Here is a 25594-nt window from a genome sequence, read left to right on the forward strand (position 1 = left end):
CCCGCAAGTTTGGATGCCATAGATCATGGGTATTGAAATCGCCTAAGATAATGCGATTGTTGCCAGTGAGTTAAGCTCTGATATTAGGGCGGTATCCACTGGGCGACAGGTGGCAGGCGGGATGTAGATGTTGATGATTTCTAGGTTTGCATCGCCTGACCGGACAGATAGGCCTTGACGTTCTAAGACATTGTCCCTGCGGTCGATGCCAGGATCAAATATATAATATTGCACAGAGTGGTGTATGATAAACGCGAGGCCGCGTCCATTTCCGCTCTCGCGGTCTTTCCTGTGGACATTATACCCAGAGCAGGTATGCAATGCAGATCTTGCTGTGAGTTTAGTCTCTTGAATCGCAGCAATGCGGATGTTGTGCCGCTTCATAAAATCGACTATCTCCGTAATCTTCCCAGTTAGTCTATTACAGTTTAACTGCAGAATTCTGAAGTGCATAAGGGGAGACGCCGCTACCCTGGGGGTTTCGAGGAGACCAGAACATCTAGGAAAGTGGCACCACCCAAGGCAGGAGCTGCATTGGGCGGATGTCGCAAACCTATAAATTCTGTGCTGGCAGCCGGTGCAAACGGAGGTAGGGACTAAGAGTCTGTTTCCCTGACCTGCACGATTGCTGTCGGAAAATAGGCGGGAGAAAACGTGGGCAGGGGCTGATGCTCAGCATTGCTACCAACTCTACTACGAAGGTAGTAGTTATGAGTGGTATCAGCTGTTTGAGTTGTTGGCGCCGTGGGGCGCGAGCAGCAGCGGGTACTTGTTGTGGCTTGCTGAGCAGCGGGGCTGCTGGAAGGTAGTGGGGGGCGCTTGGGCGTAGACTACGGGACGTGAACAGCAAGGAGCCACAAAAGATTTATAAAAGTTACGTGGACGTCGGGTTTTGGGATCAAGCCCAGAACAACCTGTCCGATGCAACCATCCCTTGCACGAGACACACTGAACAGAGTATGACCGTCCTAAAAAGATTCTTTTCCGGCAGATGCAGCAAAACCATTTCTCAGGACCGGGGTCAGGAGACGGACCCGGATTGGATTCGATACCTTCCCGGAGTAAGAGAGTATGGAGCAGTCCTGCTGCAAGGAGCTGCTGGGAGGATGACAATATGTGGGAGGGACGCAACAAATTAAATGGTGTCACACTGAAATGACAGTCCTTGGTCGGGAAAAATCTCGAGTCGCTCCGGTACATAGAACCGACTGCCTTGGGAAACGAACTTTGCATCATCTGCATGGACTTTGTACCTGCACCAATTCTGCATTAATTCTGCATGAAGTTGACGTGCACTCGATATTTTGTAAAATATAGTCGCGGAAAATTTTTTTGTCTCACGGATAAATTACGGCAATTTACCTATTTGTTAACTTTTCTACCTATTAGTTAACGTTGTCTTGCTAAACTCAGAGAGGTATTCGAAAGAGCTACGGAAACCATAACGCTGCTGGACTACACAAGTTGTCGTACAAGCAAGGCATGACTATCTGTTTGGGTTAAACTGGATGTAAGTGGATTGCTTTAGAAGATTTACTAGACCGTGATATGTACATGACTTACGTGTATTTATTTGAACAAGAATGAAACGTACCTTTAATAATTACTAAAGGAATTATCAAAATTGGTTAAACACTGTAACGAATTTTGGGAAATTCTGCTTATACTAAATCTTCTGCTTCACTAATCTGTTGAATAAATAACTCCAATATTCAATAATGCAAAAATGGTCTTTATTAGACTACTTGTAAGTACTTCACTATAACACTTCACAACCAATAGCGTGAATAAATCAAACTGATTCTGCTTACTTAGCTTTTCCTTCTTTTATACTCTCTGATATGTCGTTCGCATACTTCTAGGCGTTTCTTCTTCTAGAATTTAATACTTGTTTACCAGATATAAACTCACCAGCTATAAACTACAGATGCAGGTTTATAGCTTCTCGCATAGCAATATGCGCGATGATTGCATACTTTTGTGAGTATCTCAGCCATATGCATATGTATGTGTGAGAACTACTTTGCTGATGATTGCATACTTTTGTGAGTATCTCTCCGCTGCTGTATGTACATATGTGTAGACATAATGATTGATTTGTTTATGTAGATACGAGTGACTACTTAGTATCGGCTTAGAGATGATAGTATGCCTTAGTGTTGCTAATATTCGTCACAATATTATACTCACCTTCTTTTTTTTTAAATTGATGATCGTCTGAAGTTGATGTGTTTTCCGAAAATATGTACAATGTAAATAAGGCAAATAGGTCTTTTACGAATACTAAAATAATTTTTAGTTTATTCAGTAAAATTTGCAAATTTATTTATATATACACCATTAAATTTTTATTTTTTTTGTATTGTCGTTTTGAAAATTAACTATGAAGTTCACAATTTCCTTACATAAATTATTTATTATATCAAAATTCTTGGCCTTAAACTGATTTAAAAAATGGGTTGATTTTTACTTTTTATTTTTATAAATTATCTAGGTAATTACCATGGCGGAAGTATACAAGGTGGCAGCACGGTGACAGCTGATTTGCACTTTTTTAATATGATTTGATAAGATACCTGTGTTGCCGCTGCCGGTGCTAGCGGTTACGACCCCGACGTTGAGGGACTCTGCCAAATACCTAGGAATAAATTTGGATTGGAAACTATCCTGTAGGGAAAACGCTCAGGAGCGTGTGAGGGAAGCAACGGTGGCTCCGTACAGCTGTAAGGGAGCTGTTGCGCGAAGATGGGACTATCGCCGGATATTACCCTGTGGCTCTACGCTGCTGTGGTGGACGAGCTGATATACTATATCGAACCTACGAGTATTCCAGAACGTACAAAAAGTGCTCTAGTCTGCGTGGGGGTGTTCTGCGCACCACCTCTGCGAAGGCGCAGGATAAGATTTTTAATACGTTGCCAATAGATTTAATGGCCAAGCGATGTGCGGCCTTTTCTGCTCTACGGCTGCGAGAGTTATCCGTCTGGGGAGACAATGTGGTTGGCCATGCAGCCATCGTTAAGAATATGGATTTGCCTTCGTCGGACTATAGCGCTCCTACTGTATTTTTCGATATGAAATACGAGGTTGTTATCCCGGATAGGGATTATTGGTCAAAAGAGCCGCCGGACCTGAGCGATAGCCCGCAGATATACACTGACGGCTGAATTAAAAGGTGGGCAGCAGGATCTTTGCACCTCAACTAGGGTGGAATCTATCCTTTAGCCTACCCGATCATTGCAGCGTCTTTAAGGCGGAGGTGGCTGCTATAAATGAGGCCGTTGATCACCTGAGAAATGCCGTTCACGGCTATAATAAAATTTGTATTTACTCCGACAGCCTGGCTGCACTTAAAGCGCTTGGATCGGCCACATGTAAGTCCAGGATAGTAGAGAAGTGCCGCAAATCTCTTAACGAGATTGCTGAGTAAACGTCCCTCAGTCTGGTATGGGTGCTTGGACACTCGGATATACCGGGTAATGAGATGGCTGACGAACTTGCAAGAGGGGGCACATTCTTCCCGCTTTCCTCTTGCTGGAAAGCATTTAGAATGCCGCTCGCTATCTGTAAGCTAATTTTGGAAGGGATTTTCGTTATGGAAGCTGGTGTGAGATGGAGAAATCTCGAGTCCTGCTACCACACTAAGCTCGTGTGGCCTGAATGGGACGCGAGACGTACAAGAAGTATCCTTCTTCTTGGAAATGAGGACATCTCTGTGTTGGTTGGACTTATAACCGGCCACATAGAAATCGGGAAGCATACACAACGGCTGGGTGCTCCTTATAATGCCTACTGCAGTAGCTGCAAAGATGAAGAGGAGATAGAAACCGTTAAGCGTTTTGTGTGCAATTGTCCTTCGCTTTGGCGCAAGAGGAAGAAATCTCTCCCTTCTTTGACGATCTTTGTGATCTGGCTACGTTGGTTCGAGTAGGGGAGAGATCCACGTGGTATCACAATGGGACCTTTTTTGGGCCTAAGTGCACTGGTTCTAGCACCGGTGGCCACTCTAACCTAACCTAACCTAATATGATTTGATACATCAACTTCTGGCGCAGTACGATTTTGATATTAGTGCGGCGATATACAAAAACAAAGTGCATGGACATTTTATTTATGTTTGTAGGTATGTCACAATGCTATCACCTTGTATGGTTCCGTCATGATAACAACCCATGCAAAATGTTATATATATTGTGACATCTATATAATTATTATATTATGGTAGCGTGCTCCGCCTACCACACCGTATGCCCTGGGTTCGCACCCCAGGCAAAGCAACATCAAAATTTTAGAAATAAGCTTTTTAAATTAGAAGAAAATTTTTCTAAGCGGGGTCGCCCCTCGGCAGTGTTTGGCAAGCGCTTCGGGTGTATTTCTGCCATGAAAAGCTCTCAGTGAAAACTCATCTGCCTTGCAGATGCCGTTCGGAGTCGGCATAAAACATGTAGGTCCCGTCCGGCCAATTTGTAGGGAAAATCAAGAGGAGCACGACGCAAATTGGAAGAGAATCTCGGCCTTAGATCTCTTCGGAGGTTATTGCACCTTACATTTATTTTTTTTTATATATATAATTATAATATATATATGTATATATTTGAGCAGTAACATATTGTTGTTCATTGCCTTATACTAACTATGCTATTTCGTGTCCATTTTACTAAGCACCTTGACTATTAGTACGTAAATTATTGGTAGACCATTAGAGATTATAGGGGATACGAAAAACTGTTTTTTTTTTGCAGTTTTAATGTTTTTCGCAAGATGATATTTGGACCACTAAACATTGAGCAAAAATTTTTTTCTTCAAGTTGTGGGCTGGATAAGATTTTAATTTTTACTTTTATCTTGCTCGATTTGTTTTTCTAAAGATTTGAGACGTTTGAAATAAAGTGACATTACAAAAATTTAATCCTCTGTTTTAAAAACCTTTCCATCCTTTAAATATAAGTCGGCTGCACTGGTAAATCGCGTATTTGCCGCTAATTAGTTGCGAAAAGAAAAATTGTGTAACTCTTTTTTAGTGATTTTTTTTTTTTTTGGTGCTTCACTAAGTTCACGTAAAGTAAGCGAAGCACCTTTGTAAAAACTAACTTGCAGTTCTCTAATTGAAATGCAACGTAACTGATATTTTGTGTCGCACTCTCTTTTAAGTGCTTAAGGGAAATGGTCAAACCCTACGTTTAGGAGCACTTAAAACCGCGACAAAGTTCATCTCTTCGCAAATAATTTGCACATAATTTGCGGCAAAATACCAACCCAGTAATTTTTAAATTCGCCGATCGTGCTTTCTTTTTGTTTTCGCAACCGTTATGGTTTCAATAGCTTTTCTATAAATTTTGTTTTATATACTTTACTTTCGCTTTTTTTTTTTTGATAGTTTAAGAAAGAATTTCGAGTTCTGCTGAACGAGCCTAAAAATATTCCACATAGTTGTGATTAAAACTGAAAAAAGTATATTTGTACTTCATTGTTTATAAAAGGATTATCAACATAAAAACAATACTTAGACACAATCTGCAAAACGTGCAGTACAAAAACTCAGCTTACGCAAAGCTAGCTGATGAAGAGTTGAAATTCAGAAACATATAACCAGCGCCGCGTGCAAGTTTTCGGTAATATCAATAACAAAAAAACGTTATCTAAATCAATATGAGTCTTGTTAAATGCATATAAAAAATTATGGATACAATAGTGAGCCGGGAAGCATTGCTAATAATGCTTTGCTAGTAAATCCAATGTCACTTATCAAGTTTTGTTGAATGCAACTGAAGATATTCCACACAATTTGTATTAAAAAAAAATTATAAATATGTACTTAGTTTAGTATAAGAGGAATAAGAAACAAAAATGCAATACTAAGAGACTAATTACAAAGCACGCAGAGGTGCATTCAGTTATCTGAGTGGAGAGAGGCACATGCCCTTAGTGCAGTATAAATGTTGAAGCTTTCGAGTACAAAAACTCAGCTCACGAAAAACTGAAAGTTGAAATGCAGAAACATGTCCTATTAACCATCGCCGTGTGCAAATTTCGTAATTTTTATCTAAAATCAAAGTTGTTCTATCAAGTTTTTATTAAATTGGATTTTATTTTTATACATGATTTAATCACTAGTCGTTTGTTCTTCAATGTAAGTGGAGCTCGGACACTCCCAAATTAAAAATCCGGATGGTTTGGTTTTACGAAGTAAAGAAAGGGGAAATAATTCAATCCCGTTCAGCGAAAATTGTAGTAGAAAAGTACCTTAGGTAGTAATTTAGTATTGATAGTAGTTTTGCAAAAGCCAACAAGTTTTGGGGAATTTATTAATTTTTTATTATTGTGATAAAGATGTGACAAATATCAGCAGCTTCGATACGTTGCTATGCCGCTAGTAATAAAGACACAACATTAAAAGCAAGGCATATACAGCAGCTTAGAGCTAAGACAATGTTAGACACGCATGTTCACAGCATATGGCCTTACATAAATTACAGAAAAACGTGTATGTAGTGATAGCCAATATGAGACACAGAAACGAGAAATAAATAAGCAAGTATTCGAGATGGCTATTGGCGAAAAGCCTAGAACCTGGGAGAAATAGTTGAAAGAGGTGAATTGAGAGTATAAAAGCAGCGCAGCCAAGTGATGATCAATCAGTTTGATTTTAAACATTGTAAGTGAAGTAAGCGAGCAATATAATTGTTAATTACTACTACCAATGTAGTGTTGTAAATAAAGAACATCTTGCTTAACTGGACATTTGTGTTACCTACTCAACAGCTCATCGATACGAACGATTACAGAAGAAGCAAAATAATCATGAATATCCTAAAATTCGCTACAATAAGTTTTATTTCTTTTGTTACTTCTCCATAATTTGATTCAAAAACACACAATCGCAGAATTTGTTCCAAAATTACGCTATCTGAGCATAAAGTCAATAGATTTTAACATTAGATAGGAGGTGTTTAAAAAAGTTCTGAGATCGGTCAGTTCTTCAACCTTGATCTGAGAGAACGCGCTTTCAAAACAAATACTGAGATATAGAATCTTTGAAAAATACTCTAAGTAAAATTGAGTTCGAATTGGCAGACGGTGTACGGCGATACTCCACTCAGCAGCAAAATAGAAAATTTACCGACTTTTTTTTTTTAGATTTTTAAACTTAGGCATCGACTTTGATGAATGAGTTCAGCTTGTATTGCCAAACATTTTGTGAGCTGAGGAACATTTTGGAATTCAATCATGATTTGCATTTTCTTCGGGAATTTCTAAGCTTGTTTTAAATTCTATATTTCTAGGTTGATTTTATATTTTTTCGCTGCTCTTTTTTTCCATTATTTTAACAATTTTTCACTTCTTGTTTTCTTATTGTTGTTGAAATTAATTAAGTATAATAATTTTGGACGAATAAGTAAAAAATGTATTCGATCCGTAATTCTGGGCGAATATCTACTACTTACTAAAAAAGCTATAGGACAGCTTTTTTTTATTTTATTTTAATTAGGTTTAAGTAGATATATGTTTATAAAAATCTAAGTAACTAACTTATAAAATAAAGTCAAAATAATTTCAATTTTTTTTCTTTTTTAACAATTATTTTACACATTTAATTTTGCACTTTAGTTGTTGTGCTTAAGTTGCTCTTTGTATAGCTGGACAAATTGCATAAGAATTGTGATACGACTTAAGAACGTTTGCCAAAATTTCGTCTTTGAACGCGAGCACGTCGTACGGGTCATCATAGTTGCTCGTTGCCAATATGCGTTGTGTCAGTTGGTAGCGAATGAGTCTTAAAATAAAAATTTGAAGAGAAAAGACAAAGCGAATAAATATAAATATAAATAAAATGCTGCAAAAATAACTAAAGTAAAGTCATTTAATAAGTTATGTAAATTTAGATTTGTGGCAGTAAAGCGACGACAGAACATTTCCCTTTTATGTATAGCCAAAAATTGTGAATGCCAAAATTTACAGTGCAGTCACACTTAGTTGCCAAGTCTTTTCAAATGCTAATGTTAAGTTGATTATTTTTAAAATATATTGAATTTATTCGTGCAAAATGTTTTAACTTTTGTATATATGCAATTTTAACTTTTAATTCTATTTGCCCACTTCTATCACCCTCTATTCCCCCTATAAAAGCTTACTTATAAATGCCATGCATTTAAATTGTAATTTTATACTCACTACCTGCAGCGCTACACGCTTGTGATGCATCGATGAATTTGATGATGATTTACCTTTGCTCTTTCGCCATGAGCACATCAGTAGTTCCTTCATTCCTTTGCGAAAGTTGCGACTTAGAAATGCGTAAAGTAATGGATTTATAGCTGAATTCGAATAGGTGACGAGAAAGGTGAGTGGAGTTAGCAGCGCATTAAAATTCGAATCACCACGATAAGAATGTGACCTGTAAAGAGTAGAAAAAACAAATGAAATGAGTGTTAAATAAAAAAGTTTTAAAATGACATTTAGTTGGAAGCAGTTAGAAAGTTTCTTAATGATTTACTACTTAGTAGGCACTCAACTTTGCAAAAGTGTTATCCAACAAAATTAAATAGTTAAAAAAAAACTGTATATATTTATACTCAGCTGAGCAGAGCTCACAGAGTATATTAACTTCGTCCGCATAACGGTAATCCGTAACGGCATAAACTAATCGAGATAGATATAGACTTCTATATATCAAGATGATCTGGGTGAAAAAAGAAATTCATTTAGCCATGTCCGTCCGTCCGTCTGTCCATCCGCCTGTAAACACGATAACTTCAGTAAATTTTGAGGTATCTTGATGAAATTTCGTATGTAGGTTCCTGGGCGCTTATTTCAAATCTCTATTTAAAATGAACGAAATCGGACTACAACCACGCCCACTTTTTCGATATCAAAAATTCGAAAAACCGAAAAAGTGCAATAATTCATTACCAAAGACGGATAAAGCGATGAAACACAAAATAGAAAATTAGAACAATTTTGGACAATGGGCGTGGCACCGCCCACTTTTAAAATCCGGTAATTTAAAAGTTTTGCAAGCTGTAATTTGGCAGTTACTCCTATCACTATATGTGTGCTAAATAAAAATTAGCGAAATCGGGTGATGAACACGCCCACTTTTTTTTTTAATAAAAAATTTAATATATTTACAGTATAATAGTAAATTATGTCAACACTCGACTCCAGTAATGATATGGTGCAACAAAATACAAATATAAAAGAAAATTTCAAAATGGGCGTTACTCCGCCCTTTTTCATTTAATTCGTCTAGAATACTTTTAGTGCCATAAGTCGAACAAAAATTTACCAATCCTTCTGAAATTTGGTAAGGACATAGATTCTACGACGGTAACTGTTTTCTCTGAAAATGGGCGAAATCGGTTGAAGCCACGCCCAGTTTTTATACACAGTCGACCGTCTGTCCTTCGGGTCGGCCGTTAACACGATAACTTGAGCAAAAAGCGATATATCTTAACTAAACTTAGTTTATGTACTTATCTGAAGTCACTTTATCTTGGTATAAAATATGGCCGAAATCTGACTATGACCACGCCCACTTTTCCGATAACGAAAAATGAAAAAAATGCCATAATTCTGTACCAAATATGAAAAAAGGGATGAAACATGGTAATTGGATTGGTTTATTGACGCAAACTATAACTTAAGAAAAAACTTTGTAAAATGGGTGTGACACCTACCATATTAAGTAGAAGAAAATGAAAAAGTTCTGCAGGGCGAAATCAAAAGCCCTTGGAATCTTGGCTAGAATACTGTTCATGGTATGACATATATAAATAAATTAGCGGTACCGACAGAAGATGTTCTGGGTCACCCTGGTCCACATTTTGGCCGATATCTCGAAAACGCCTTCACATATACAACTAAGGGCTACTCCATTTTAAAACCCTTATTAATACTTTTAATTTGATACCCATATCGTACAAACACATTCTAGAGTCACCCCTGGTCCACCCTCATTGCGATATCTCGAAAAGACGTACACCTATAGAACTAAGGCCCACTACGTTTTAAATAATCATTAACACTTTTCATTTGATACACATGTTATACAAACACATTCCAGGGTTACCCTAGGTTCATTTTGCTAAATGGTGATTTTCTCTTATTTTGTCTCCAAAGCTCTCAGCTGAGTCTGTAATGTTCGGTTACACCCGAACTTAGCTTTCTTTACTTGTTTATATATACGCTGATAAACAAATTGTGTAGAAAAGTTGATGAAATATCATAAAATTGTTGTTTACACAGCTGAAAATAAGAAATGAATACTCCTATGGAAGTACTTCTTATATGCAACAAAACTTTGAAATAGTAACTTTTTTCTGCATCGACATTTTTTTAAAATTATTTTTTAATAAAATCCAGTAGAAGGGGGTTGTGTTGTAGTTGTGGAGAGTTGTTTTCTTCGGGCTTTGTTATTATTCCCCTTTTGAACAGTACAATATGTTACAAATCAAAAAACCTCACTCATGGCCCACTCATTGGCCAATCGCCGAACTTCAGCGCAGCCCAAGTTCTTGAACAGGAACAACAGCATACGAAAAGATTTACTCTTGCCGTATTACATATTATAAACACACCAACTAACATCAGACTAATAGCGTTTTCTTTTTTGAAATAAATTGTTGCCTAAGTAAATGGCAAGCCTTAATAGAGTTGCTCCTACCCCAGAAAATTTTCAGCATTTATAGTGCATGCAAAGAACATTTCAACTCACCATATAATAAAAGAGTATTAAAAGAGTATTATGGAACTTAATTTAAAAGAGTATATGTGGAACTTAAGAGCGAATTGAGAGTTTCACAGAGTTGCACTGCCACACCACCATTTTATACAGGGTAAAAGTGTAACGCTTTTTCGTTGCGAGCAGGCAACAATTTTCACAAAAGAACGAAATACCCCGTAAAGGCGTTGCCTGTTTTTTAGAATAGAACAACAACCCTTGCGCGGCGTACAAAAAGCGTAACACTTTAGCCAGAAAAGAAACTCTATAAACTACAAAACGAACACGGCAAATTGCGCTCGCTTGTACAAACATTTCCTAACAAACAGACAGAACAGAACTCCACATCACACGGTGCAGACGTGTGTAAGGTCATCCTAAGTATACGAGCAATATAATATAAAGGCAACCTAATCTATGGTCAATATAATACAACGGTTAGGCTGACCCTACCTTAGTAATTAATCCTACGAAATACATCATCTCTGCACATGAACGGAATAATAATCAATTGGCAACCCTTACTCAATGTCAGCGACAAAAGAGCAGTTTAGATTTGAACAACGCGCCGTGAACAACGTCGGTTCGGCAACTGGCAGAGAAATCATTCTAATACTCATTTTACTTTCAATAAATTAAACCATTTAATTAATTTCATTTAAACACACATATTTTCCTATATTTAACTTTAAACTTTAATAAACATGAATTGTTAGTTATAATGTGCTAATGTGCATAAATCGGCAGCGTTTTTATTTAATCGGAATCCAGAAAATCCTGACAACCCGAAAGAGCTTGAATAAAGACTCTTTCACGTGTGAATAAACATATGTTAAGCATATTTATTATTATTTGATAATTAATTGGTGTTGATATAATGTCTAATTTTTGTTAACAGTCGCCCTGAAAACGGTTACCCTGCGTAACCGAAATATATTGCTAAAAAAGAAAATTACTTACGCGTTTTTATAGCCAGATGTACTTGTACACAAGGTATTATAACTTTGATTGGATAACGGTTGGTTGTAGAGGTATAAATGAATCGAGATAGATATAGACTTCCTTATATCAAAATCATCAGTATCGAAAAAAAATTTGATTGAGACATGTCCGTCTGTTCGTTAACACGATAACTTGAGGAAGTATTGAGATATCTTAACCAAAGTTGGTAGACGAGCTTATCTGGACCAAGTATATATTGGTATTGAAAACGAGCAAAATCGGAGATAACCACGCCTACTTTTTATATATATAACATTTTTGAAAACACAAAAAACCTGATTATTTAGTAAGTAATACACCTACAATGTTGATATTTGACATGTCAGCTGATATTGAGACTCTTGATAAACAAATTTTTAAAAATGGGCGTGGCACCTCTCTCTTTTATGACTAAGCAATTTTCTATGTTTCGGGAACCATAACTCGAAGAAAAATTAAGCAGAAAATGTTTCTATTAAAAATGGACGGGATCGGTTAAAGACTACGACAACTAAGATATAAAACAAGTTTAAAAGGGTATTAGACGACTACTTGGAAAGCTTTTAAAAAACATCCAACTATGGCTAACAGAATAGCATATAAAAAAGCATATGCTGTTTTTAAGCGGGAATGCAAGGCCTCAAAGAGAACGTCTTTCACCACATTCACTGAAACAAGCAACCAACAAACATCATTAAAGCTACTATGGGATAAAGTGAACAAATTATATGGGAAGTCAACTAACCTCCTCCTGGAAACCAAAGACGGTGGAGCGGTAACTGATCCCATCGACATTGCCCAAACTTTCGCCACTACGTGGTCGGAGCAAGCTAAAGATACACATTTCTCTACGTCTTTCACCGCCCACAAAGCAAATATAAACTTATCAGTAGAGTATGCAGTCGAAGCAACTGCCAACTTTTGGAAAATCTTATAACACAAATTGAATTCGATTCTGCTTTTAACACTGCCAAAGGCAAATACGCCGCCTTCGATATGATCTCTTATTTAATGCTAAAACACCTTCCATTTAATATAAAACATCGATACATTGAGCTTTACAATAAAATATTCCAGCTAGGACAGAGCCCACAAGAGTGGAAAACAGCTACAATTCTCCATAAAGTCAGGTAATCTAAAACAGAAGTGAATGTATACCGACCCATTTCCCTTTTATCTTGCCCCGCAAAAATCTTCGAAAAGATAGTAGCCAAAAGACTGGTTTGGTTTCTATCGAAGCGAAAACTCATAAGCCCACACCAAATGGCATTTAAGGCAGGGAAAATACTTTAGATGCACTTATGTACATTGATAACCAGATTTCACAAGCCATATCCAGGAGACATCACGTATCCATTTTACCAGTTGATTTTGAAAGAGCATATGACCGGGTTGGCAAACACGCAATTCTCAATCAGCTGATGGAATGGAGAGTGGGGCCAAGAATACTCAATTTTATTCACTCCTTTCTGTCAAACATAAAGTTTCGTATTAGGATCGACGGTATACATTCGAAAACTTATCCGCTTAACAATGGAAAACCCCAAGGGTCGCCTTTGTCAGTTATACTATTTCAAATTAGCACAGAACACACTAACAGGATAATGCTTGGGTACCCTTGCTTTAAGTACTGTATTTACGCAGATGACTTTTATCCGCTAGCGAAAATTGAGAACGAAGAAGAATTTAAGAACAGATTAAATGCACTATTCCAAGAAATCTTGGACTGGTGCAATTACTCTGGATCAAGGATTTCATTTCAGAAAACGAATCTTTTACATATATGCAAAAAAACTAGATGTAGATTGAGCGATGTAGTTATAGATAATAAGCGAATAGAAAATGTCACCTCACTTAAAATATTAGGCCTAGTTTTTAATAATAAGTATATGTGGTCTTCACAAATAGATGCGTTAAGAACGTCATTGTTTAATCGATTAAATTTAGTTAGATGCTTAACTTCGTATCACAGTAGTGCACATCCTAGTAGCGTTATCAACATAACAAAGGCGTTGGTGCTATCGAAAGTTGATTATGGGCTTACTATATACGACAATACTTCGAAAACACAACTTAATAAACTTAAGGGCGTTTACAATGCTGCGGTAAGACACAGCATCGGAGCGTTTCGAACAACACCTGTTAAAAATATATATATAGAGACTGGAATTCCAGATATCCTCAGTAGATACAACGAGGTCACATCCAAACAGATTCACAAACTTATTCTATACACGGACAACCATTTGGTCATAAATATACAACAAGTCGCCGTAAGGACCAGAGATCCAAGATATCCCTCAGCAATCTGTCGGATCATAAAAAACGCGCATAGAATAGGCATTGTTATAAGAGCGCACAAAGTCTACTCTCCTCAGAAGCCTCTTTGGCACTTCAATAATAACTCCATAGTTACCGACTTAATGGGTCTACCAAAATCAACAACGAGCCCACCTGTTTTTATAGCACAATTTAATGAAATAGTGGCCAAATTCAGAGCGCAGAACTGGAATCTAATTTATACAGATGGGTCTGAAAGTGATCACGCTACCTCCTTTTCAGTGGTTAGTAGAGACTTACAAATTGAAAAATTTTTCCGCCTCAAGCACTACTAGCAGCCATTAATACATGTAAAATAATTCGAGGAAAACATCTCATTTGTTCTGACTCATTATCTGCTATGAAAGCACTGCTTAATATACAGCATAAAAATGAGACCATCCAGAAGATCAGAAATATATTAATCCAATACCCTACCAAGATAAAAATAATGTGGATTCCAAGCCATGTGGGTATCCGTGGAAACGAACTAGCAGACGCAGCGGCCAAATTTGCGACTACTGCACCTATCATCACCCAAAAAACCACCAACAAAAACGATATACTGAGTTTAGTAAAACACCACTATGCTGCAATTAAAAGATTCAATGGAACAATTACATACACTGGTACAAGAACGTAAATGAAGAGGGAGTTGCCACAAGGTATCCAAATAACTTTTCCAGAAAAGATCTGATAAAATATACACGTCTAAGACTTGGTCATACACGACTAACGCACAAACATATCATGGAGAAGGTACCACCGCCTTTATGTCACCTTTGCCAAAACAGCACACTAACATTTGATCATTTAGTTAATAACTGTAGTTATGTTAAGAACATGCAATTGTATCTCTTGAAATATGTTTTACCAAATTGCTAAAAAATGTTACCTCAGAAAATATAACTAATACTTTATTACTCCTGAAAAGATGTAGAATTTATTACTCAATTTAGATTACTATGAATACGTATCGAAATTACTTCTATTAGGCCGAAGACCACAGTAGTTAGTTGCCTAATTTAACGTTTATTTATGTAATGTTTATGTGAATAAATTTTTAATAAATAAATAAATAAAATAAAGCTATAAATTAGCAATTAAACTAATCAGAATCCGAACATACAGACACAGGATTGGAAGGTACTTACTGTATCTCGACCTACCGAGGATGGGCAGTTCTACATCTTCCAAATAAAAAAGCAGGCGGAGGATATTTTGTACACGCAGCTTGGAAAAATGTCCGTTGGCACTGGCAAAATTTACATGCGACTCATTAAAAGAAGTCCCGAGGATAAAACCGTAACACGCTAGAGGTGGGCGAAGTAGAAAAGGACCTCAAAAGCCTAAGAGAAAAAATAAAGGTGGAGGTAGCCGACGTCACCACGAAGGTGTTAGAAAAGGTCATACCCCCAAATGATGCTGTGACTCGCACAGAGGAACACCCAGCACAACATTTGCGTGAAGTTGAAGGGAGCCTAGAATACTCTAAACCAAAAAGGCAAGGGGAGGACGACGACGTCACCTTCACTGGAGGGGGACAAACAGCCCAATGGTGCTGCAAGTCCTACAGATAAACCTCCAACACAGTAAAGTGGCGTCGAGTGAACTACTTCTAACCCTTGAGGAGGGCGTGGCACTGCCCCACTGAGCCATAACTCGACGAAAAATTTGGTACACATGTATGTGAATTTTTCAGTAAAAATGGGCTAAATCGGTTAAGTCGCCTTCTTTTATATAAAAGATTTTGTAAAAGTGCAGGTAATAAGCTACATATTTCTAGTAAAAGTTGGAAAATTTCGTTAATAACCCTGCCCTTTTTTTTGTAATAACGCTATTTAGTACAATGGCACTTGTGGGTTTATGTTTATTGTTCTGTTATATTTTTATTTTAAAATAAACAGTAGGCTAATCCCCATATCTGAAGGAAAACTGCATTATTACCCGCTCAAGGTCAGTCGTGTTAGCCTCTGTATCATTCTTTCTTCTTTTAAATGAAAATTAGTTCAGAATAGATCCATATGTATTTGTATTATTGCGCAGCCTTGTAACACTATTAGGCACACAAAACAAACAACAACAGCATTTCAAGTGTACAGCTGGGTATGTAATGTTTGGTTTCGCCGGAACTTTGACTTCCTTACTTGGTTTTGTTTTCTTTTGCCTTGTTTGCATTTGGTTTCTACATGTGTACATATTTTGCTTCGAGTACTCGTCAAAATGTTATGACATGAGTAAGCTGGAATGCTTCTATTTGTTTAAGCTTATGCTTTTGTACTATGAATTTCTTATTATTTGGATTATAACTGTTTAAAGGGTTAAGCGCCAATTAAGTAAGTAAGTAAGTGTTTAGGCAGGATGCCTAACTTTTCCGCATCTGTTTGCGATCCCCCCAATGCAACTTTGCGAATCGATACTCGATACTCGACTTAATTTATAACCACCCACACCATCACCGCCACATGCATGTTTTTTTTTTTTTTTTTTTTTTACGAGGAGGAAGCATCGAAAGCCTCATAGTCAGTGTGGGACTTTAACCGCACTAAACCTCCTACCGTTTGAGTACCATTTACCCTCCGGTACTACCGTCAAGTATTCCGTCGGGAGGTAGGTTGAGCAATAAGCTCTACGTCTGTCGGGGTCACGTTGCTGTACTTAGATAGTCCCGCGGTATAGTTAACGCTGGGACTGGCACGCCCTGCTTACTACCTGAATGTGCTTGACACATACCACTTCTACGAAGATTTCCAAGCGTACCTTAAACACTGCATATAGTGCGAATGGCATGCTTGTGCGTTCGACTACTTTTATTGTAGGTTTTTTTTTTTTTTTTTTTTTTTGTGTTATTAATTTCAATAGGTTTTTTCTGTTTTCATTTAATTTTGATAGGTTTTTTTGTTTTTTTTTTTTCCCCCACAATACGTTACGGGGCTTTTCTCGTACTTCCACCGGTTGGAGAGGCCTTGTCCCGAATCCGTGTATAAACCCTGATTACATGTGAGACGTTTACACTCATACTCGTTGTTTCTACAGTTGGAGAGGCCTTGTCTCCAATCCGCAGGTTTGCCGTTGCTAGTATGTTGACTGGTTTTGGTCGCACGGTTGAAGAGGCCGTGTCTCCAATCCGTGCTTTATTCCTTCACCTGGGGCAGTATTCGGACGGTTGAAGAGGCCTTGTCTCCAATCCGTCGCCTGGTTTACTATTACATTACCTACATATATTACGGTCTTTTCTTATTTTATTATTCTCGCGCCGCTAATTGTACGGAGGCCTTGCATCCAATACGTGCTCAGCTCGACCCCCTCCACCTTTGCAGTTTGTTCTCCACCCACACAAATCGACTGTTCAATGTTCGCTGCTGCGCCGTAGCTTTTCAAGACTTTGTAGACACTTCATTATTTCCGCTATTACATCGCATGCCGCGGACCATTTTACTTTGCTTTGTAGCATGCATCCAACAATTGTTTCAGGAGTGTAATCCTCTCCAAATATTCTGCACAGTTTGCATCTCGAGCTGTAGAACCTAGGACACTCGAAAAATACATGGTAAACATCTTCTACTGTATCGCCACCCCAATGATCGCATATGTTGTTAGGCTCGTGATTGAATCGGTGCAAGTATTCCTTAAAGCATCCGTGACCACTCAGAAACTGTGTGAGGAGGAAATCTACCTCGCCGTGCTTTCTAGATATCCATATATTAATATCTGGGATACATCGGTGTGTCCAGCGTCCATTTTTTGAGGCATTCCACCTTAGCTGCCAGTTCTGCACGCTTAGCTCTCGTGCTCCGTCACGTGAGCTTTGATCCCGATAAATCGTCGCTGCTTCTTTTGCTAATATGTCTATAGGACACATTCCTGCGATGATTAGTGCTGCGTCGTCAGAGACAGTTTTAAAGGCGCTACAGACGCGTAGTGCACACAAGCGGTAAGTCGGCTTTACCCCGCGGAAGTATGATTTATACTCCGTGGCCTGATGCCAAACAGGAGCCCTGTAAGGTATTTGGCTTTTTACAACGCCACCCAGAAGTTGACGCCGTCGTTGCTTTGGTCCTCTTGCATTTATCATTATCCTAGATAATGCTGCTACGGTTTTTTCTACCTTTCCATTGGCATACTCTAAGTGGGTTTTGAACGACAACCTCCCGTCTATCACAACCCCCAAGTATTTTATTGCAGGCAGCGTGTCGATGTCATGGCGGCCGATTCTTATAGTGACCTGCTCCACCCTTTTCCTACTTGATATGAGTACAGCCTCTGTTTTTTGTTCCGCCAGCTGCAGTTCATTTTTCGTAAGCCACGATTGAACCATCGCTATGCTTGTATTAGATTTGGCGCATATTTCGCCTAGGTGCTTGGCCGTGATTACCAACGCGATATCGTCCGCGATGGCGATAATTTTCACCCCATTGGGTACCTTGAGGCGCAATACTCCGTCGTACATAATGTTCCAAAGCAATGGACCGAGCACGGATCCTTGAGGGACACCGCCTGTGACGTGAAGCTTTTCCACTCCAGCAGCCTTTTCATGTTCCAGCACTCTACCTTCAAAGTAGCTGCGTATGATCCTACGCAGGTAAAGGGATATGCCTATCTGGTCCAGCGTGTCTAGAATTTTTGCCCAATTGGCAGTGTTGAAGGCATTTTTCACATCTAAAGTAACGATAAGGCAATATTCCTTAGAGCCTTCGAGCCATCGAGTGCCACATATGGCTTCTTGGGCCACTTCCTTCGCCATGTTCGCAGCTTGAATGGTAGATCTTCCTTTCCTAAACCCAAACTGGTTGTCGGAAATACCACCCATATCTTCAATTTCTTTTTCGAGTCGATTATAGAGGACTCGCTCAAGAACTTTACCTGCGGAGTCGAGCAGGCAAATGGGACTGTAGCTAGATGGTTCCGCCGTATTTTTACCAGGCTTTGGCAGCAGTACCAGCTTTTGTCGTTTCCATATTGTAGGAAATGTCCCCTTAGCCAAGCATGCATTAAACAGTTTCGCAAATGTTGGCGTATTATAAGTGAGAGCTAGTTTGAGTGCTCTGTTTGGTACCCCTTCCGGGCCAGGAGACTTGCGGTCTTTGCAGTCTATTCACCGCTTGAAGGACCTCGACGACGGTAACCTCGTCAAATGAGTATAGAGCGGCGCCTGATGTGGGAGAAACTAGCTCCCTTTGCGTGGGAAATAAAATATATACCACGTTTCTGAGAAAAGAGGGGCATGTTGGCATCGCCTCTCCTTTGTGTTTCAATTTCTTAAAAACCAATTTATAAGCTGTGCCCCAAGGGTCATTCTCGACGTCATCGCAAAGCTTAAGAAAGCATTCGCGCTTACTATCCTTCATTGCTCTCTAAGTGCAAGTCGCGCTCTTTTGTAAGAAGCTCTGCACTCTAGAAATTCCGGTCTCCCTCTGGCTCGTTGATAGCGCCTCCTAGCCTGAATACACTCTCTCTTTAGGGAATGTATGCGCTCGTTCCACCAAAATGTGGAATAATATTGTTTGCGCTTGGGCTTTCTAGTCATTGACGCATCGCATGCTGCTCTAATATCCGCCATTAATTTATTCGCCATGTCGTTAGCACTTCCTCTATGTTCGACTATTGTTAACATTAGCTTGAATATGTCGGGGTCAAAAGTATTGATATTCCAACCTCTGTTTTTTAAGGGTGGCTGTACAGTGGGTCGATCTCCCCCCTCGAAGTTGATGTCCACCACAATCGCTGAGTTATCGCTTTGGGTATAGCAATCACTGATTTTCCACTCAGCCAACCTGTAGAGATTGGCGCTGACAAACGTTATGTCGATTACGGAGCCGAACCCGTTTCTTAAGAAGGTGTTTTGCCCACCCACGTTAAGGAGCGCTACATCAAGGCATGCAAATGCTTCGAGCAGAGCCCTCCCATTGGGAGATGTTCTCTGTGAGCCCCACTCTATAGCCCATGCATTAAAGTCTCCCGCGATGACAAAATGCTCCCGCAACATCGCATCCATGGCTATTTTCCCGACGATTTCTTCGAACGCGTCCAGCGGCGTACTAGGTGATATATAGCAACTGTAAACGTAAATGCAATCCATCTTACCGCATACGAATCCTCGTTCCTTAAGTATTAATTCCGCATATAAGGGATTATGTCTGCAAGATCAAATAGCAGCCTTGCCCAATTCGTCTTGTATCGAATTCGCAGTCTTCGCTCTGTAGGGCTCACTAAGAAGTGCTAAGTCAATCTGCAATAATCTCATAAAGGTCTTTGTTTCTGGACCGCTTCTTTATATACTGGGCACTTATAGCCACCAGTGTGATGGTCTGTGCCGCTGAGCCCTCTTCTAGCGCACAATAAGCACTTAAGCGCGTTAGTGCATGATTTCGCCAGGTGACCTTGGCCCCCGCACTTAAAGCAAACGCCTTTGAGATTGGATTCGGTGCCGCAGTTTCTTGCTATGTGTCCGAACTCGGGACAGCGCCACATGCATGTACATGCACGTGTATGTGTGTTTTTGTCAGCACTCATGCATATGCATGTCGAAGTTGATGAGTAGGTGCTTTTCCCCTCCAAAACGGAGGATTTTGCGGGTCAACGGTTGTAGATTTCTATACAACCGGCCTCTTTGATTTCAACAGCCGTACCATACGCATCTGCCGCCAGCGATCTTTGCCGTTTTGATCATAATAAACTCAGGTAATATTGTACCCACGTTATTTTACTTTTATCTAATAAAGTTCACCCATTATAACGAGGAAAATCCTCTTGTGTTTTCTTTTATTTCTTTGGAGTGAACTGCCACCCGAGAACGACACTTGTGCGCCTACCCACTGCCTGCTTACGACGCATTCAGGCCGAACATTTGGTCCTATCTCCCGGTCCTATCTCGAAAGTTATTTGCCACAATCAACAGCTATAGGACAAAAGCGATCTGAAGCCACTGCAACACATCACAACCTACGTGCCACGCCAAACCAGGAAAACGCCACAAAGTAAGTGCAATATTTCTTGCCACTTTTTTTTGGTTATAATAAACTATACAAAAACCATGTAAAAATATATATTCTGAGTGCCATACGCGTAGTAATCGTATTTAACCGCGAACAGTGTGAATAAGTTATTAGTGTCGAAAGAAAATTAACTGCAAACGCGGCACATTAACGTTGTCTTAGATTCCTTGTGACTATCTGGTCTGTCCCCCCACCAGCGGTAAGGCTCTCCAGACACAGCACAAGGAAGAGGTGCATATAACCTCACTTTCACAAAAAATTCACGCCATTCTTTTGCGCCACTATTATTTTCACTAATTCCTCTAATCAATCTTTGTTACACAGTTTTGTTTTTATTGCATAAGATTAATTCACGGTTTCACACTTTTCGTCGAGTTTATATCAACGCGCGCTTTATTTTATAATAAAATTAAACGTTTGGCGAGTGGCCCCCTTTACTTCACACGGTACACATTGGTGTTGCTCCCCCCTGCTCCCTGTTTTACGGCAAAAAAATAATCTGAAACGTCAGACAAAAATAAACAAATTAAAAGTAATAACTAAAATTTTGCGTAATTTAATAGTTGTTGGTTGGGTGATTCGCACAAGTTTATACAAATTTATATTCCTCACTCAATTTGTCCACAAATTTTTCATCCATAAACATGGAATCTTACATCGGGTTGGCCGATCGAATAATCGAGTTCGAGGCCGACTTTAACGACATAAGTGCGGATCTGCACACAATACACACTCTTGCAATCCAGCAAAAAGAGTTGCAAGCTAAGTGGGAAAAAGCAGAGACCGCCCTCGAGGAGTTGCTTGACTCTGACACGCTCGACGCAAAGAAAATTGCAGCGGTCAAGATCAAGCATAAAGCGGCATATGCCGTATTCCTGCGATGCATGTCGAAAACGGCTGAACTACAAGCCAAATTAAAGCAGCAAAAAGATAGGGAGGCTCGTCCTGAAGGAGAACGTGTGCGTGAACACAGTATCCGCCTGCCAGCTTGCGATACTGAGGTATTCAAGGGCGACTACCTATCTTGGCCAACGTTTTGTGACCTGTTCACGGCCATCTATAAAAATAACAGTCGCTTAAGCCCGGTAGAAAAGTTGTTCCACCTTAACCAAAAAACTCAAGGTGAGGCAAAGGACATTGTCAAAAAATGTCCTTTGACAAATGAAGGCTTCAAAACAGCCTGGAAAAACCTATGTGAGAGATACGAGAATAAACGGATTCTCGTAAACTCACAACTACAAATTTTGTTTAATCTAAAAAGGATAGATAGCGAGTGCGGCAGCTCAATCAAAACCTTACAGCGCGACATAAATAACTGTTTAGCATCCTTAAAACCCATCAGATTGATGTTTCAAATTGGGATGCGATTATTACTTATTTATGTTCGACAAAATTACCTGAAAATACGTTGGCTCTATGGGAGCAGAGCATTGACCACAAAACGGACATATCCAGGTGGGAGGATATGGACAAATTCTTGTCAAATCGTTTTCAGACACTTGAAACCGTGTCTGGTTTTACAGGGAATGCCACTTCTAAAGTGCAAAAATCAAATACGTTGCGACAATCGACAGATATCCCTACGAAAAGACTTGGTACTTTTTAAACAAAAGTATCCAAGCAACCAACAAAATCTATGTGTAAAATGTGCAAATCTACGGAGCACAGATTACGCAACTGTTCACGCTTTTGCGATTTAACCCCGGTAGAAAAGATTAAATTCGTTAAATCCACAAATGGCTGTCTGAACTGTTTATCCCCAGGACACACAGTGACGAGGTGCACCAGTTCGTACAACTGTTCCAAATGCCACTCTCGTCACCACACTCTCCTGCATGCGGACACACTTCAGCAACCGGCGGTGCGCAATCCTTTCAAAGATGCGGATAATACCCCATCAGCTTCGGCACAGGCACGGAAAAGGGACAACCACCTTCCTCTATGAACCAGAATGTCCAATCCTGCCATGCCAATTCCAGCACAGGTGTGCTATTAGGAACTGCTCGCGTACACATTCACCATAATGGTACCGACTTCTCCGCGCGGGAATTAATTGATTCTGGGTCTGAATGTTCCTTTATAACTGAAAGACTGAAACGCAGAGTCAATTTGCCAGCGAGGAAAATGTATGCCCAGGTTTCAGGCATCACAAATGCGGTGTCAGCTCAGGTGAAAGAAGCATCCAACATCGAATTACGTTCACCAGTGGATCCCTGCTTCAGCCTGACTACACCCGTTCTAGTTCTAGCGAAACTCATTGGGAATCTTCCATCCAGCCATATCAACGCAATGACTATGCAGGCATTCCCAGACTTGGTCTGGCAGACAAGAGGTTCTACGTCAATTAAGACGAAGAACTCACCCCGAAACAAAAAATTCATTCCATGTCATGTCGCATTTAATCTCCCCTGACGAAGTTAAGGCCACTCCACGACTTTTAATTAAAATATATCAGAAACAACATTACCGTTCCGAATATAAAGATTTAAAGGCCGGAAAACCAATTGAAGGGAAAAGTGCAATACTCTCACTTAATCCCTTCCTAGACCAACATGGCATAATTCGGGTAGGAGGGCGACTCGGGGCGTCAAAGGACTTAGCTTTTAATGAACGCCACCCAATCCTCCTCCCATACAACTGCAGGCTATCCCGCCTGTCAGTCTTAATGTTTCATCAACAAAGTCTGCATGGGGAAAACCACCCAATACTGGATACCTAACATCAAAACCATGATTAGGGCAACCATTCATAATTGCAAAGTTTGCACTATACACCGAAAGCGTGCTCAAACCCAACTTATGGGTATTCTCCCTCGCGAACGCACGACATTCAGCCGTGCATTCACGAATACTGGAGTCGACTTCGCCGGACCCTTCGAAATCAAAAGTTACCGCGGTAGAGGGTGTCAACTATCCAAAGGCTATGCCTGCCTATTCGTGTGTTTTTCCACACGAGCGATTCATCTGGAGACCACTACTGACCTCAGCACCCCATCATTTCTTGCGGCTTTTGCCCGTTTTATATCTAAACGCGGATGTCCCAAAAACGTCTACACCGACAACGGGACAAACTTTTTCGGAGCTTCACGATCCCTATGATCGGAATTCAAAACTTTCATTTCACAAGCCCGAGACAATGCTGCCTCGAGGTACAGCCACCAATCACTCACTTGGCAGTTCATTCCTACGGGCGCTCCCCATATGGGAGGGCTGTGGGAGGCTGGAGTGAAAAGCTTCAAAAGCCACTTCAAAAAGATAGCCTCACCACACAAATTCGCCTTCGAGGAATTCCATACACTCTTGTGCCGCATCGAGGCCTACCTGGACTCGCGGCCACTCAGCCCGTCATCCAATGACCAAACGGACCTAGGTTCACTTACCCCAGGCCATTTCCTCACTGGCAGCCATCTACTGGCTCCGCCAGAGCCGGATGCTAGTGAGAGCCCTGCCTCGATGATCAATCGGTGGCAGAAACTCAAAGCCCTCCATCACACTTTCTGCAAGCGATGGAAAACCGAATATCTATCCGAACTTCAAAAACGAGTGAAGTGGAAGCATCCCAGACAAAATATAAAAGTGGGACATCTCGCTGTCCTCAAAGAGGACAACTTATCTCCCAACGAATGGAGGTTGGGTCGAGTTGTCAACGTACACCCCGGCGAAGATGACGGAGTACGCGTAGTCGACCTCAAAACCGAGAAGGGTCAAGTCAGACGACCTTTGGTCAAACTGATCTTTCTTCCAACGGAAGAGACGGATTGCGAGAAGGCTAAGAACTCCTCCTAACAATCCCTCCGTTCCTCCATATCCCTACTTTCAAAAACAATGAAGCCCAGCTCTCGTTCACCCAGAACGAGGCCAACCAACAACCCTAATGCAGATCGGTTATCTGCCACAGAAAACAAAGGCGCTCGGGCCATTCTACTTTAAAATTTTCAAAATTTCAAAACCCAGCTCTCGTTCACCCGAAACGAGGCCAACCAACACCCTAATGCAGATCCCCCATCTGCCACAAAACACTTAATTTTAATTGTTTACAGAAGCAAACCCAAATTCACTCGCTCACCCCGAGCGAGGACACCAGAAACCATACCACTCACTCATTATCCCATAAGGAAGACACCGGAAAAGCCTACCGCAGAAGGGCGAACCGATCTGCCACAGAACCTAAAGGCTTTCAGCCCATTATCTCTTTTAATTTCCAAAAATCTAACCCACAGTCACTCGCTCCCGCGAGCGAGGAGACCAGAACCCTAACGCATATCCACTGTCTGCTAGAGAACATAAATGCACTCGACCAAAAGCTCGAGGCCAACAGAATTTTTTACTGAATGAGTAGGGACAGCCATATTCTAAATATGGGTTAACATCGTTTTAAAGAACTTTGCTTAGTGAAGTCCATGATTCGGTCACAAGAGGGTTTATGAAAAGTGCGGAAACCATGGAATCGTGGACCTTCGTAAACATATGAACATACACATCCTAAGCCAAATCAAAATTCATCGTTCAACGTCAAAAAACTCGACCAGTAAATGATTCACGTAAAGCAAAAAAAAATATATATCATTGGTAACTAGTGG

General features: G+C 40.0%; 1 protein-coding gene across 1 annotated transcript in view; it reads right to left on the bottom strand.

Annotated features, from left to right (window-relative positions):
• Nucleotides 1-2341: 2341 nt before the first annotated feature.
• Nucleotides 2342-25594, bottom strand: part of LOC137239614 (trissin receptor-like) — a 79476-nt gene continuing 56223 nt past the window's right edge. The window contains exons 2-3 of the mRNA XM_067765125.1: nt 8173-8395; nt 2342-7774 (exon numbers count right to left, since the gene is read on the bottom strand). Of these exons, the coding sequence (XP_067621226.1) occupies nt 7724-7774; nt 8173-8395 (274 nt within the window). The 3' untranslated portion in view covers nt 2342-7723. The remainder of the gene's footprint in view (nt 7775-8172; nt 8396-25594) is intronic.

Source organism: Eurosta solidaginis, chromosome 2 (genome assembly GCF_040869045.1).
Source record: "Eurosta solidaginis isolate ZX-2024a chromosome 2, ASM4086904v1, whole genome shotgun sequence".
NCBI lineage: Eukaryota > Metazoa > Arthropoda > Insecta > Diptera > Tephritidae > Eurosta > Eurosta solidaginis.